Source organism: Melanotaenia boesemani, chromosome 16 (genome assembly GCF_017639745.1).
Source record: "Melanotaenia boesemani isolate fMelBoe1 chromosome 16, fMelBoe1.pri, whole genome shotgun sequence".
Classification (NCBI taxonomy): domain Eukaryota; kingdom Metazoa; phylum Chordata; class Actinopteri; order Atheriniformes; family Melanotaeniidae; genus Melanotaenia; species Melanotaenia boesemani.
Genome location: NC_055697.1, coordinates 21833412 through 21848126, shown reverse-complemented (window position 1 = coordinate 21848126; position 14715 = coordinate 21833412). Strand labels below are relative to the sequence as shown.

At 36.4% G+C, this 14715-nt stretch overlaps 1 protein-coding gene across 3 annotated transcripts in view; it reads left to right on the top strand.

Annotated features, from left to right (window-relative positions):
- Nucleotides 1-2267: 2267 nt before the first annotated feature.
- ryr2b (ryanodine receptor 2b (cardiac)) overlaps nt 2268-14715 on the top strand; it is a 77942-nt gene continuing 65494 nt past the window's right edge. For all 3 annotated transcript variants that reach the window (XR_006013210.1, XM_042010103.1, XM_042010104.1), the window contains exons 1-17: nt 2268-2362; nt 3770-3889; nt 4343-4444; nt 5382-5456; nt 5597-5675; nt 5852-5964; nt 6334-6457; nt 8003-8099; nt 8191-8265; nt 8471-8627; nt 9671-9829; nt 9905-10026; nt 10531-10714; nt 10790-10925; nt 11510-11605; nt 11843-11961; nt 12281-12414. Coding sequence is in view for 2 of the 3 variants with exons in the window: in XM_042010103.1 (XP_041866037.1) it covers nt 2315-2362; nt 3770-3889; nt 4343-4444; nt 5382-5456; nt 5597-5675; nt 5852-5964; nt 6334-6457; nt 8003-8099; nt 8191-8265; nt 8471-8627; nt 9671-9829; nt 9905-10026; nt 10531-10714; nt 10790-10925; nt 11510-11605; nt 11843-11961; nt 12281-12414 (1940 nt within the window). In the remaining variant the exon portion in view is untranslated. The remainder of the gene's footprint in view (nt 2363-3769; nt 3890-4342; nt 4445-5381; nt 5457-5596; nt 5676-5851; nt 5965-6333; nt 6458-8002; nt 8100-8190; nt 8266-8470; nt 8628-9670; nt 9830-9904; nt 10027-10530; nt 10715-10789; nt 10926-11509; nt 11606-11842; nt 11962-12280; nt 12415-14715) is intronic.

The following is a 14715-nucleotide window of genomic DNA, read 5'->3' as shown; positions in this document are numbered from 1 at the left end:
CAAACTCACTCACACCAATTATCTCTAGAAGACATGTTCTAATTTTTCATCTAAATTTAATTAGTTATATACTGGTAGCAAAATAAAGATTCTCAAGCAACGTTGACACATTAAAGAAAGTATTTGGCTCTGTTATCAAACAGCTTATTTAATTTGTACATCGGTAATGGATTAATTCAATAAACTGTGACTAATCCAACCATTCACTATGGCCTGATAATTTATTGCTTCAATTATGTCTTTCCTTTGCAATTCGTCATAATACTGGAAAATATGTGCAGCCATAATTCATGTGTAAATGCAAGCCTATGTGGCAGATTTCTTAGGGCATGTTACACCTACACTATTTGAGACTTATTTTAATACAAAAACAATAAAGAACAGTTTACTCTAAATCAGGATTTGTGTCTGAATTTTTTTTATGTTTTAACCAAGAAAATTCCCCAAATAATATAAAAGTATTTCTATTTTCCAGAATTGTAGGTTGAGGCTTGAATGGATGCAAATATATAAAAGTATACATTTAATTTTGTTATGTGGGTTGAAGCATACAGCATCATATGACACAACTGGATTAAAGAAAAAGCTTTCAATCAGTTTTAGTTTTTTTTTTATTATATAATTTTTTTTTTATGTATTTGAAATGGAAAACAGAATTTCTTTTGTCAATTCACTGACAAACAGGCCAGTGAAAGTGAAATTTCAGGAATTCATCTCTCTTTGAAAAGCAGGAATGTAGGTTTTACGTAGGCAAAAGTCAACCTGTAACTATTTCCAATATCTTCTCTGCAGAAGGAATTTAGATGGAACTAAGGTTCGGATATATGGTCATATTACCAAAATGTGATGAAAAATCAAGGAAGACAGACTGGGCATCCATGAATGTTTTCTTTTAATTGCACCAAAGTGATTTTTGAGCACACCAACTCTAAATCAGATCCAAATGCAGTCTTGTTTGATGTGAATATGCATTTTTAGTTTCAGCTTGTATAATTACCACAATAAACATGGATCACTCTTAGAGAATGAAGAAAACATATAAGCTGGTATCTTTTCTAAATAAATAAACAAATAAATAAATAAATAACCTTAACTGGGAAAAATGATCCATCCTGGTTAAAGGTGGGGCCAGAAGAAGTATGTTCCCCTTAGCCCCCATAAGAACTTCTAGATCCACCTTTGGTGCACGAGGTAAAATATCACAGTAATGCTTCACAAAGCATTAGTCCTTGTCCCCTACACATCATACATCCAAATATAATGTCAAGGAAGTTCACAGGCAGTTTAGTAGATGTAGTAAATACTAAGTGAAAATGGCCTGATTAAAGATATGGAAAAAATGCTGCTGATGATAGACATCTTAAGCAATAAGATTTAATTGGTCTCTATTTACATTTTTTTCTAATAATTTTCTAATTATTATAAAATATTTCTAAAAAATATTTTCTAATTATTAGAAATTATTAACAACAAAAACGTAATAAGGTATGCATATAGCATAAAGCTGGCAGTGCTTCCAATCAATTAAGCTTGGATAATTAATTTCTAGTGTAATTTGGCGTCTAGAATGAATCATTTCCATCTTCATCAGTTACTATTTCAACTACACAAGTCATAATGTGACAGGCTTAAGTAATACTGCTGGCACATAGAGACAGAATATTAAAGGAGACGGAAAAGGTGCTCAAGTGTCTGCTCCAGTGTTGCCAAGTCAGTTTTTTATAAGCGACTTAGTTTTTCTGTCAAATCTCTTGGAAACATGTCATTCGCGGGCTGCAGATTTGTGGGTTTGTTTTCTTAAGTGTAGTTGCATATTTGAAGTGGCCCTGCTCCCTTTATGAAGCCCTCTTGATTCTCTCAGCTGTCCATAACAAGGCAATAACCCTTTGCTGCGGATCGGAAACGTGCACGCAACAATTGCTTTTTCATGAACTAGTAGTGTTGTGACCTGGCAGAGTGACAAAACACTATCAATTTCGTGGGTGGAACAGAAAATGCTGGAATAATGCTCAAGTTTAGCTACCTTCATTAAATAAAGCGGCGTCTCTTGATAAGAATTAGTCCACAATTTTCACTAGTGAGCTATGGGTTCGAATACTATATTATTTTTTCTCTTTTTCCACTCCTGCTAAAACAGCAGTTGTTGAAAAAACAATAATGGCTTCGCGAGAGACACTCCAGTTTTTCCCAACGGTTAACCGTCGACTCCGCCCACTCACCAAAGGCCGTGCGTTCACCTTCTTGCTTGTATACTAACACCTCATTTGTCTCCTCAACACAGTTCCTGTAAAATGTGGCCAGTTTGGTTGAAATAATGACTGACACTGGGGAGGGCGACGATGAATTCCAGTTTTTACGAACAGTGAGTAAGAAACCATTCAAACTAAATGTAGTGCTAATGTGTAGTCAAGATAGACAGATATTGGCTAGTTAGGCTAATCTAAACAACAATGAGATGAAAACTGCAAAAATTTCATCTTAGGAAGAGGACAACCTTTTATTCAGTTTGATATAAATAATATAGTTAGGTTTTATTATTTTTGTGCTACTCTCAAATGAAAAAAGTGCTAATTTAAATGTTCATTTTTAAAAAATCTTTGCGCTAAAGGCTATTTATTCTTTCTGCATGAATATTATTAGCTACATTTCACTGTCTTGATATAGTAATTGTAATTAAAAAAGGTAACGTTATTATTATTATTACAAATATTTTAGTTTTTTTGTTAGCATGCAACTCCCGGCTTCTCGCTTAGTTATCTTGGTCGCTTGTTTTTATGTTTGTGACAATATAGAAGATCCCCGGCTATTTCTGTTTTTCCTCTTTAAGATATTATCATTGTGGCTTAGCTGTAAGATGTCCTCTCACATATTGTAATCTCTCGCCTGCGATAACTGGGACTCACACGGAGAGTGTCTGGTATGCAAACGAGACACCAACACCTATTCAGCGATGCAGATTGATAGACTGGAGTAAATTACTTTAGTAAGATGGTTCCATGATATGTCTGCCATGCATTTTAGTGGGCTTCCCTTAGGCTGTTGCTCAGCTGTGGTAAAATGTTTTCTGATATTCCCACTTATCAAATATTTGATTCAGTGAAATAGCAAAACTGTTTTGATTTTTCAAACAGTTTTACTTTTATGATGTTTTCAGAAGTGATCTCTGAGGTAAGGTGACTGCCCTCCATTATAACAATACACTGATAGACCCCTTCAATATATAGATTGTAATATCTTCCAGAAGCAGTCTAAAACTCATATCAACACACGTGGAAGACTGTTGCATTTGCATGAGCATAGATCTAAGTGCTTAAGCCTTCAGGATGCCTCTCAGTGCCTCGGAAATGTGTTCGACTGATTGCAGAGTGCTGCTGATATGAAGAGTGGAAAGAAGGGTGAATCAGGGGTCAGATATAGCACCGTCTTCCCAATATGGAGATTTGTAGCCTGGTTGCAGGGAGGTGTTGGTATTCCTGGTCATCTGTTTTCCTTTTCTGCAGTTCCTTAAATAGATAGAAAGATATGCCTAATTTGTTTGACATGGTCCATGTGGCATTTAAATGGAGATAAGATTAATGTGAAATGACAGAAATTTCCTGTTCATGCAGCTTCACTGGAACAAGACTACTTCCTGCCGTTGTAAAACTCATGCTAACATGACAGGCTTAAATACATCTCACACATAAATTTCTTGGTTTGTTTTATTGTTGATTCATTGTAACTTTAAAAGAATATTAATTAAATTTTCATTTCTGTGTAATTTTCTCAGGGAGATGAGGTGGTTTTACAAAGTACCTTCTCCTCACGAGGGGAACATTTGAAGCTCTGTCTTGCAGCTGAAGGATTTGGCAGCAGACTTTGTCGGCTTGAGCCAACTTCCAACTGCAAGGTAAATAGCTGCTCCTCGGTTGTATCTGCTCCTCCTTGCCAGAGCATTTCATTTGTTAGTTAATGGTATGCAAAAGGCAATGACTGAAATTATTCATATAATTAATTAAAAAGTCAAAAGAATACTTTATTCTTTAAGCTTAAATCCAAGCAAAAAAGAAATGTCATCTCACAAAATCTCATTTTAAATTGCAAACAAAAATAGCTAATTATGTCTGGTGGTAATTTGAAAGAAACAGAATGTTTGCTTCTCTAAAATTTCCTTTTGATGATTTACAGTAAAGTATTTTTAGTTCTTAAAATGTTGAACACCTTTTGGTTGACTTTTTCTACCATTTTGATCACCTGATTCAAGTCTGTTGCACTCCTGGTCACTAATAGTTTTTGGCTTGTGTAGCAAATAGACAGACATTAAACTACTACACTGACATGCTGTCTTTTTTATTTCTACCAGAATGTTCCACCAGACCTGTCTGTATGTGCATTCGTCCTGTCCCAGTGTCTCTCTGTCCGAGCCCTGCAGGAAATGCTGGCCCACAGTGAACAACTAGCAAAAGTGAGAGTGTTTTTTACTCCAGTGTACCCTAATGAAAATGTTTGTGCTATGAGGCTGTATTAAAACATTTTTTCTGCCAATCCCCTGTAATTTGCATTGTTTCTAAGACTTAATTTAAAAAAATATTTGTGTTGTAGCAGGTTTATCTTCTCTGTAGCCCTTATGAATTCCTCTTACTATTTTTCCATAACCCCAAAACATTTTCCACTGAGGTCAAGAAATAGTGCACTGGATGTTGTCCTTATCAAATGATGAACTTTAGGCTTCAGTATTCCAGTTCATAAACCAGTGGCTAAAGTCACAATGACATTGTCCCCATTTTCCAGTCTATGGGGTAGCACACTGTTATAACACTGTCAAACGAGTGATCTCGAACAGCATATATATGATAAGCCAAACCAATTTATTCATAAAACTCTTTAAAAACAGCAGCAACTACTAATAAAATGCCTTAGAAATAAGTAAAATGTATTAAATATCTAAAAAAAAAAAGAAATGTAAATAAAAGCATGATACACGGTTAAAAGCATAAAAGCAAAATACAAGTTAAAACAATAAAATCAGTATAAAATGACCAGCTCACTCTGGGTCAAAACCTTTTTTAATATATGATGGCACCAAATTCCACAATTTGGGAGCGACAACAGCAAAAGCTCCGTCCCTTCTGAGCTTCTGCTGTGTACTTGGCACATCCAGGTCAGCTGACTTGGACGACTGGGAGGGTGCTACAGCTTATAGAGGTTAGGTGTGGCGAAGCCACCAAAAGATTTAAAAACAAATTAAAGGACTTTTAAATGAACTCTAAAGTGTGCAGGCATCCAGAGTGTGGACAATAACTAACAAAAAAGATGTTTTCTGATAAGATTGCTATACATTTCAGTATTTACTAAAACTTAAATTGAAATTGTTTTCAGTTCATTTATGATGTGATTTACAGGTGGGAGCTGGAGGTAGCCATCGCACCCTCCTTTATGGGCAGGCAGTATTGTTCCTACATTCATACAGTGGCATGGTGAGTCCGGTTTTCTGTTTCAGATACTAACCTGAAGACTTGTGCCTTAATTTACTTTTCTAACAGTTGTGTCAAAATTGAAAAAATATTAGTTTATTCACTGAAATATAAATTATCTCCATTTTTTGTTATGCTCTCAGTATCTCAGCTGCTTGTCTTCATCTATATCTTCAAATGACAAGTTGGCTTTTGATGTTGGTCTGCAAGAGGATAAAACAGGTATTTAGTATTAGACCTGTTTATTTACTGCCTTGTTGGGACAATTGTTTAATTTTCTTCCATGTGATATTCTGTTTATATGAATTATAGTACTTTTTTATTGATTTTTTTTTACCTGGGAGTGAAAATTTTGTTTCAATTTTATATATATATATGTGTGTATGTGTGTGGATCAGGGGAAGCATGTTGGTGGACTGTCCATCCAGCATCCAGACAAAGGTCAGAGGGTGAGAAGGTTCACGTTGGAGATGATCTCATACTGGTCAGTGTGTCCACAGAGCGATATCTGGTGAGTCACTTATTTAGTTTTAGAGACAAAAACTGTAGTTACACTAATGGATATGATACCTGTGTCAAGTAACATTGTAACCTGTTAAAAGAAACATTGAAAATTCACAAATTAAATATTTGTAGTTAGTAATGTAATATTTGTCATTTCCTTTTCTGGTTTATTTCTGGTTTAATTTTCTTTGTTAGAATTTGTAATTAATTAAATTACCATTGCTTCCTTGCAAAAGCTGAAAACCTGTTTTCTTTGTGCCTTTGAGGAGTTGTTTTGCCTAATTGACTATGATAGCACTTTTATAGTAGAAAAATCATTAGTTGTTATTAGTGTTGATGAGCCTTTTTGTTTAATTTTTATTCATTTTCTTCTCAGCACCTGTCCTTTGGCACTGTATCTGACAACAAAAGCTTAAGTGACAGTCTGATTGTCCATGCAACCTTCCAGCAGACTCTATGGAGTGTTGCTCCCATCTGCTCTGGAGGTGCAGTTGCTCATGGCAAGTTTTCTTTTCTTCTTGCTCACAGTATGTCAGTAAACAAGCCAGTGATTTCTGAAGTGATATAATTCAAGCAAGTGTGCTTTATTCAAGAAAGACTTGTCTCAGAAAATAATCAATGGCTTCAATTTTGCGCAGCTTGTTTTGCTGAAATTTTAAGGATTTTTCCAGCCAAGCTTGGAAATCTCTGCAAATACCTGTATTTGGATAGTTTATCCCATTTTTCCCAGGAAATCTGCTCAATGGAAAGTGTCATCTCAATGTCTTCACATTTATTCAAAGATTAAACTTTGTTTGAACTGTCAAGGAAAGTCAGAGGCTTGCCTTGAGGCTACCATAGTTTTATGCTCCAACTCATTGTTGTGTTTAAAGGTGAACTATAACCTTTCTGTATTTGTCTGCATTTACCTTTTTTGGTAAAGAACTGGGATTTTCTTGTTGATTTATTTTGACAGCCAGGTGATATTGGGCCTGGATATCTGAAAATTCTTTTCTGTCTGCTAAAATGCTGTAGAAACATTGTGTCACAAAGGTCAACTTTAGTATGTGATGAATAGGTAACTATATAGGCTGTGTTTTGCCAAGGAGAATCTACCATTGTAATGGGGACATTTGTATGTATTAATGTCAAATTGGAAATTCTTGGATGAAAGGCACATGCAGATTACGTATGGACTTACATCTTACACTACGTCCACTATACATGATGCCACAGTCGTTTTGGGTCATTTTTTTATTGACAAAATGCTTACTGGGATTCTTCCAGACAAAACCAGTCTCTGTTCTTGCTGCTAGTATGAGGTTACCACCACCATGCTTCAGGCAGTAAATAGTGCCCATTAGTGTGCTGTACTTTTCAGAGTTGTGCTCCAAGAACTAAAAAGCTTTATATAACTTTGGGGCTTTCTTGTTTTTAATATGCACATTTTAGGCCTGATTGTTCAGATAGTGATCCTCTTAAGAGGTTCTCCTATCTCTAAAAAATCCTCTGAAGCTCTTCTAGGGTGACTGTTAGGAACTTTCTTACATCTCCTTCCAAAGCCATTTGGGGTTGTTTAATCAGTTTGACCAGACAGCCATTTCTAGGATGAGGGATTTCTGAACTTTTTTCGTTTCATAATTAGAGAGGCCTCTGTGCTACTGAGAGCACTCAGCTTTAGAGACACATGTAGACACTTTCCCTCTTGTTATGGAGTTCTTGCAGGGCCTCCACAGAGTTCCTTGGGCTCCATGGCTTTTTTCTTTTTGTCCTGACAATTTGTGTGGATTGTGGGACATTTATAAACAAACTTAACTACTTTTCAATACTAAAAAATTAGATGTACTTAACAGTAGCACAGCAATGTTAAGCACAACTCTAAAACTGACTGCAGTTAGTTAATATTACAACTGTGTTTCCAATACAAAGAAGCATCCTCTGTTGTTTTGCCTGTTTAAAAAACCCTTGTAGGCAGCAAGTCTAGTTTAACTGATGTAGCAAATAGCTTTTCAATACATAATCTGTGTAGTTTGTGTTTTTTTTTTTTTTTTGGGTGCTAATTTCAGGTTACTTGAAGGGAGGTGAAACATTGCGGCTGATCCACAGCCATAGTGATGCATGCCTGACTATTCCTCCTACAGAGCAGGGAGAAGAGCTGCAAAGGTCAGTTTAAAAGATCGGCCTCTTCTCATGTCATGTGTGAGAATATGTCCCTCACTGTACTTTTGTGACCATACATGCTTTCTTAATCTAGGTTAATGCTTTACGAGAGTGGATCGGTTTTTACCCATGCCCGCTCCCTGTGGAGGCTGGAAATCTTACAGGTTGTGTAAGTGCATAGAAAATTTGTTTATTCTCTATCTTGCCGCTTGCAATTCTAAAGATTTGCTGGACCCTTGTTTGAAATCTCTTAGTTACCCTGTTCACCCGTGAGCCATTTCAACAAAAGAGATGAGAAACTAAGTTAAATGGACTAGTTGAATTCCTTCAAATGAAAACAAAAGCAACAGAACAGTGTTCTCGACGTTTCCTAGCTGGAGTGGCAGGCATACATACTGGGGCCAGCCGTTTAGACTTTGCCATGTGACTAGTGGGAGATACCTGGGCCTTAAAGAAGAAAAGGGCCTTCATCTGGTTGATCGGGACAAAGCAGACGTCGGGACAACATCATTTTGCTTCCGATCATCAAAGGTCTGAAAATGAAAATTTAAATTTCTTAAATCATTATTAGGTCATAATCCAGGAGTGTATTTATTTTAGTGTATCATTTTCCAATTTATGAGTGAAAGTAGGCCTGTTGCGATAAGCAATAAGTCAATTAATTGCATGGTAAGAAAAAATGAGTGCGATAAGTTTGCCGGTCGCGATAATCTAGTGTCTAATTGACTGCAGCATGAGACCGTGGTGAAGCACCTGTGCGAGCCGGTATGCCGCATTTGTTTTGCAGGGCTTCCAACACGCTTTGGCCGTGAGACTCACGCATTTAAGTGGCTTCTCACGCTCTCGCGCTAAAGCTCCGATTCCTATGCTGAAATATGTACATAAGTCGAATGGAGAAATAATAGCTGCGAGCCCTTCCTCATTTATTGTTTCACTGCTCCCCACATGTAGCCTACGATGTCAGTACAAAGCCCCCATTTCCTGGTCTACTGCACTAACCCCTGTAATGCCCTGGCCCTGGCGTGTTGCAGCGTGGCGTCGCAGCACTGCGGTTAACTCACTGCTCATAGATCAGTCTGACTCGTAGCGATGAGGGGAGATATTTCAGCTTTACAAACGATGCACAATGTATGTAGATATATATATATATATTGCCAGTTTTCCCTGTCTGAGCCTCGTGTTTAATATTTTTTTTAAATATTTTTTAAAAATATATTATATTTTTCATTCATTGTTAATGACACTGAGAGTCCTTTTTTTTATTGTTTTTGTTTTGTTATTAAAAATGTCTTCCAGTTCAAATGTAAAATTTTCTTTAGAAATGAAAGTTCATTGATCTTTGAAAGGGTGTACTTGCATTATTATGGCATTGTCTTTACATTAGTTGAAAATGGTCTCAAAATGACAACATTATCGCTTTGTGCATTATTATTATTTATCGCGATAATTTCTGAGAAAATTTATTGCCCAGCAAAATTTGTTATCGTGACAGGCCTATGTGAAGGTGTTTTATTAGATAACCTTTTTGTTTGTAACACATGTATTAATACCTGAGAGATGATTTTTGTTTATAGGAAAAACTTGACACTGGCACAAAGACCAGTGCTGATGGCATGGGAATCCCGGAGATCAAATATGGAGATTCTGTCTGTTACTGTCAACATGTAGAGTCTGGACTCTGGTTGACCTACCAAGCTGCTGATGCCAAATGTCGCATGGGAGCTCAGCGGAAGGTAAATCCATGAAATTAGTATTACTCTTTTACTGTGAACAGCATTAACCGAATGTTTGTTTTTTTTTTCCCTCAGGCCATTTTGCACAGTGAGGGTCATATGGACGACGGACTGACACTGTCTCGTTGTCAAAGGGAAGACTCTCACACTGCCACACTAATCCGTAGCGCTATTCTCCTGTTCACCTGTTTTACAAGGTACCGGACGCTTCAAGACTGTCAGTGATTGGTGGATAGCATGGTGACGGACATGGTTGGATTATAATAATTTGTAGTATATTTTGTAACCATGGCCTACCAAGTAAGAATTTTGAGGAGAAAATTAAAAATGTAGGATTTATATCACTTCTATATTATTAATGTATGTGAAGAACATTATAATTAAAAAAACTTTCTACTTCTATATAGTTTTGGTTTCCTCTTTGTCAACATTATGACAAAAAACATTTGTATTTATGTTGCCCAAATCCATAGATTTATTTTGACACAGAGCGCTTTATTTGTTATACTTTGTGAAGCTCTTGGGTCGTTAATTTAAATAAGAATAAAATGAAACTGCAAAAAGTCATGGATCAGTTTTCGTAGACAATTTGAAATTTGGGTTATTATAATGCAAACTGATTTTTTAAATTTTTATTTAAATTTTTTTTAATTATTTGTATTTATCAACAACAACAACAAAATCCATCACTTTTTCTTTAGGAAACTGGATGGTTTCAGTCAAGAAGGAAACATTCCTTCAATCGACCTGCCAATGAAGATAGTAACAAGCAGTCTCCAGGATCTTATCAACTGCTTTCAACCTCCTCTGGAGGGGCAAAGCCATGAAGATAAACAGAAAAGCATGGCTGCATTAAAGAAACGGCAGGATATGTTTCAAGAAGAGGTAAGTGGAGCAATAAGCATAACTGGTTCAATAGTTTTCATTATTTAAGTATACTAATTTTGCTTTTCTTCTCAGGGTGTGATAGATTTGGTCCTTGATTGTATTGACCAACTACACCAATACAGTAATACTTCTCATTTTGCTGAGACTGCTCAGAGTGACACAGGAGAAGGGTGGGAGGCCATTGTCAACCATTTCTATATACTACTAGGTGAGAATTATTATTATCTTTCATTTCTAAGGGTGCATTCACAACAGAAAAGCTCGCTAGACTGGATGATTGGGGACTTGGATCTGTCTGGGGTTGCAACATTCTTCTGGACTGAGTTTTGCTTTCACGCTGCACTACTCAGACAAATTGGACATGTTCTATTCTCTGCCAGAGGCAGTACTGCATCAAGAATTACTGAAGAAGAATATGAGACACACAAGGAAGAAGAACACCTGTTTCATCTATTAATATCTATTAATGCGAGACAACTTCTGTTTCTACCACATAGCAACAAAACATGAAGCTGCGTCAGAACCTAGTGGTCTTGAGTTTACAATAATGTAAACAGTTTTATACTTTTCCTGCTCAGTATCTATCAATCAACTGATAGAATAGAATTGAATAGAATAGGCTTTATTGCCATTTTAGTGTCAGGTACAGTGAAATTGTTGGTGCTAAAAAGATTAAACAAGGTATAGAACAGACACTTCTTAAATAGAATAAAACTAGAGTGAAATAAAAAACAAAAGTGAGTTTAGTTAAGTAATTTTACTGAAGGTTGTCATTTTTCGTTGCTCCTCCAGCTGCTCTGATCCGAGGAAACCGTGTAAACTGCGCACATTTCTCAAGTTCTATTGACTGGCTGATTGGCAGGCTTGACCGGCTTGAGGCATCTTCAGGTTAGTTGGATTTGAAGGCATTTTTATCCACAATCCTGTTTCTGTTATCCAATTGCATTATACAATACAGTATGCGGAAAAACAAGGAAAGCTTAAATGCTCATTTTATGATATGTTTTTAACCTTTTCTGGCCATTTTACATAATTTACAGTTTATTGACTTATTCCACAAGCATACTCTGCGTTTAATGTTGGTTTGGCAACCTTTTCTACAATAAAAGACATTTGCATTTGCAGGAGTCTTGGAGGTTCTACACTGTGTGCTAGTGGAAAGTCCTGAAGCACTCAATGGCATCAAAGATGGACACATTCAGTCTATCATCTCATTTCTAGACAAGCATGGATGCAACCCCAAGGTAGTAAATGAAAGAGTCATGAGAAGTACTGTGCATACTTCATTACTCTTTACAAAATGGGCTGTGATTGCTATCTTTCTATTTACTGCAGAGGATAATATAGAATAAGCCTTTGATGTAAAGACAAACCTGTTATTTATTTTGGTAAAAATGTCTGTTTTAGATGTTCCCTTTAGCTTATGTATTTGTTCCACCAATGCAAAAACATAGACGTAATGCAGCCTTTTTTTTTTAGCTATATTCAATATGTCGCCTGGCGTTGAATCATTTCCATTTATTGAGCAATTGCTGCATGAAGTGTTGACGGGTTGTATTCCAGGTGCTGGAGGTGCTGTGCTCTCTGTGTGTGTGCGATGGTGTGGCTGTGCGCTCCAATCAGAACCTCATCTGTGACAGCCTGCTGCCAGACAGAGATTTGCTTCTCCAAACACGCCTGGCTAATCAGGTCATCAGGTACTTGGGAATGTTTACCCCAAACAGTATTTATTTTTTGCATGTCTCAGAGTTAGTCTCCTCCCTGTAGTTTTATTGTTCCTTTATTATTGACAATTTTTCCAAATTCCTCTGAACATAACCTTATCTGTCTTTGTCTATTTGTCTATTTGTCATTCATTAAAATTAGAAAAACCTTTTGGACCTTTTGGGTAGTCTTTTAAATAGGTCTTATGTAAAAGTTGTTCCCAAGTTTTCTTTTTATTTCATTTGGACATTCGGTGCTTTTCAGTCCATTAATTATACCTGACCTTTAAAATGATAATCTGGTTTGTGTATTTTAAGTCACCTAATTTTATTATATGAATTACTCAAGCATAAAAAGAGAGCCACTTCAAGGGAGGAGCCACTGTTCCTACGCTGTTCCTACAAGAAACAACAATTCCTGTTCCTACAATTTTGAATAGTATCTTCAAAAATATGCTAAAGATAACAGTATTAAAGACATGAAATAGTGTGTAGGCACCAACAAGGTTATTCCTAAAGAGTTATTAGCTGAAAACTGGGCATATATTAGCATGATGTGTCCTTAAATACATTTAACTGGACAAATGGAGGACAAGAGGAAGGCCACATGCTCAACAAACTATCTACAGCAGATGAAGAAATAGAAAAAAACAACAAGGAACTTGACAGAGAACTTGAGAGATGCATCTTGCCCTTGAGTTTATCCATGTACTGTTCACTGAAGCTTCATCAGAAGTGGTCTCCATGGAAGTGTTACTGTCAAAAAGCCATTCGAAGGGAAGACTGGCTTTAAGAATGGCTTGAAATGTTGAGAAATGGGGAGAAATAGCCTGAGGTATTCCAAATTACACAAGAATGAGACTGAAAAAAAGTACCAACAGGTCTTATGGAGCGATGACTCCTTCCAGACCTCAACATTATTGAAGCAGTGTGGGATCATTTTGACAGAGGACTATAAAACAAGCCAGCCAACATCCAAAGAAGAGCTTTGGGAAGTCCCTCAAGAAGTTGATAGAACTGTTGCTCAAAAAAGAAATTTCAAGAAAGCTTGTCTAAGAGTGTTCAGGCTGTCTGGAAGAGTGATGGTCCCATCCACATTGTTCTGTTATAGTTCATTTACATATATGTATGCACTTGCTGCAATAAGTGCTGCACATATCTGCCCTCATTGTAAAAGGATATTAGGTTTGACTTAAGACTTCTGCACAGTACTTTAATTTTGTAGTCTGCTTGTAGGGCTGGGCGATTAATCGATAAAATCGATAAATCGAATTTTCCATTTCTGGAGATTAATTTTTTTGAAAATCGGGATTTTTTTCCATAGTTAGTTAGCAGCACTTAGCCCTCCCTCCACACCAGAACGGTGTTTGTCTGACAGATTTTCAGTAAAGTGACCCTTCACTCACGCCTGGGATTTAGCTGTGCGTATGACTGCAGTGAGAAATGCTGCTCTCTATGAGGTGCAGAAGTCAACTTAACCCACAAACACTAGTTAAGAGACAACCTTCATCAGGGGAATTATTTCTGCAGTGGATCCTGTATGATAAGGATCCAGATGGAAAGAGATCACGGATGCATTGTGTCACATATTTCAATGTAAGATATGAAGTCGTTTATATGGTGGAAGAGCTATGACATTATATGTTTTATTTTTGCTAACATTCATCTATATAAACAAATGAATGTTTTTAATAAGTTTATTTATGTTTTGTAAAAGCAAAGGAAAAAAAATCGATTAAAATCGGAAATCGGATTTGGTTATAAAAAATCGGAGATTTTATTTTTAGGCCATATCCCCCAGCCCTATCTGCTTGGCTATGTTGTACCTGCTTTTCTTTCAGAGAACACTGAATAGGGGGGCATGTAGCTAATCTTCTTCCTTTTATTGCCTTTTTTCAAGAGGTCTTTTCTTATTCATTGATGTTTCTTGGTTTGATGAACCACTTCTTTTTGTCTGAGTCGATCAGAGATAGAAAGCTGATGTCAGAACAAAAATGTTTTCATCTTGGATTATTTCAGTCAGACATTGGATAAAGGTGCTCACTGCCTGAGGTAGTATGAATGAACTAACTTAAACTTTGGACATTTTATTCTGTTTCATCATATTTCATATTCATTTCTTCAATATGTTGGTTTTAGGGTTAGGGTTAGGCCTGTGTGATCCATCTGATCCATTTTGATTTCTCCTACAGTGAACTAGTATGTGTGTTTTGAATTTATTTTATTTTATTCTCTGTAAAATCTGCATCATTTTATCATGCCTTTCTCTACTGGCAGCCCCCCCTTTTATTTGTC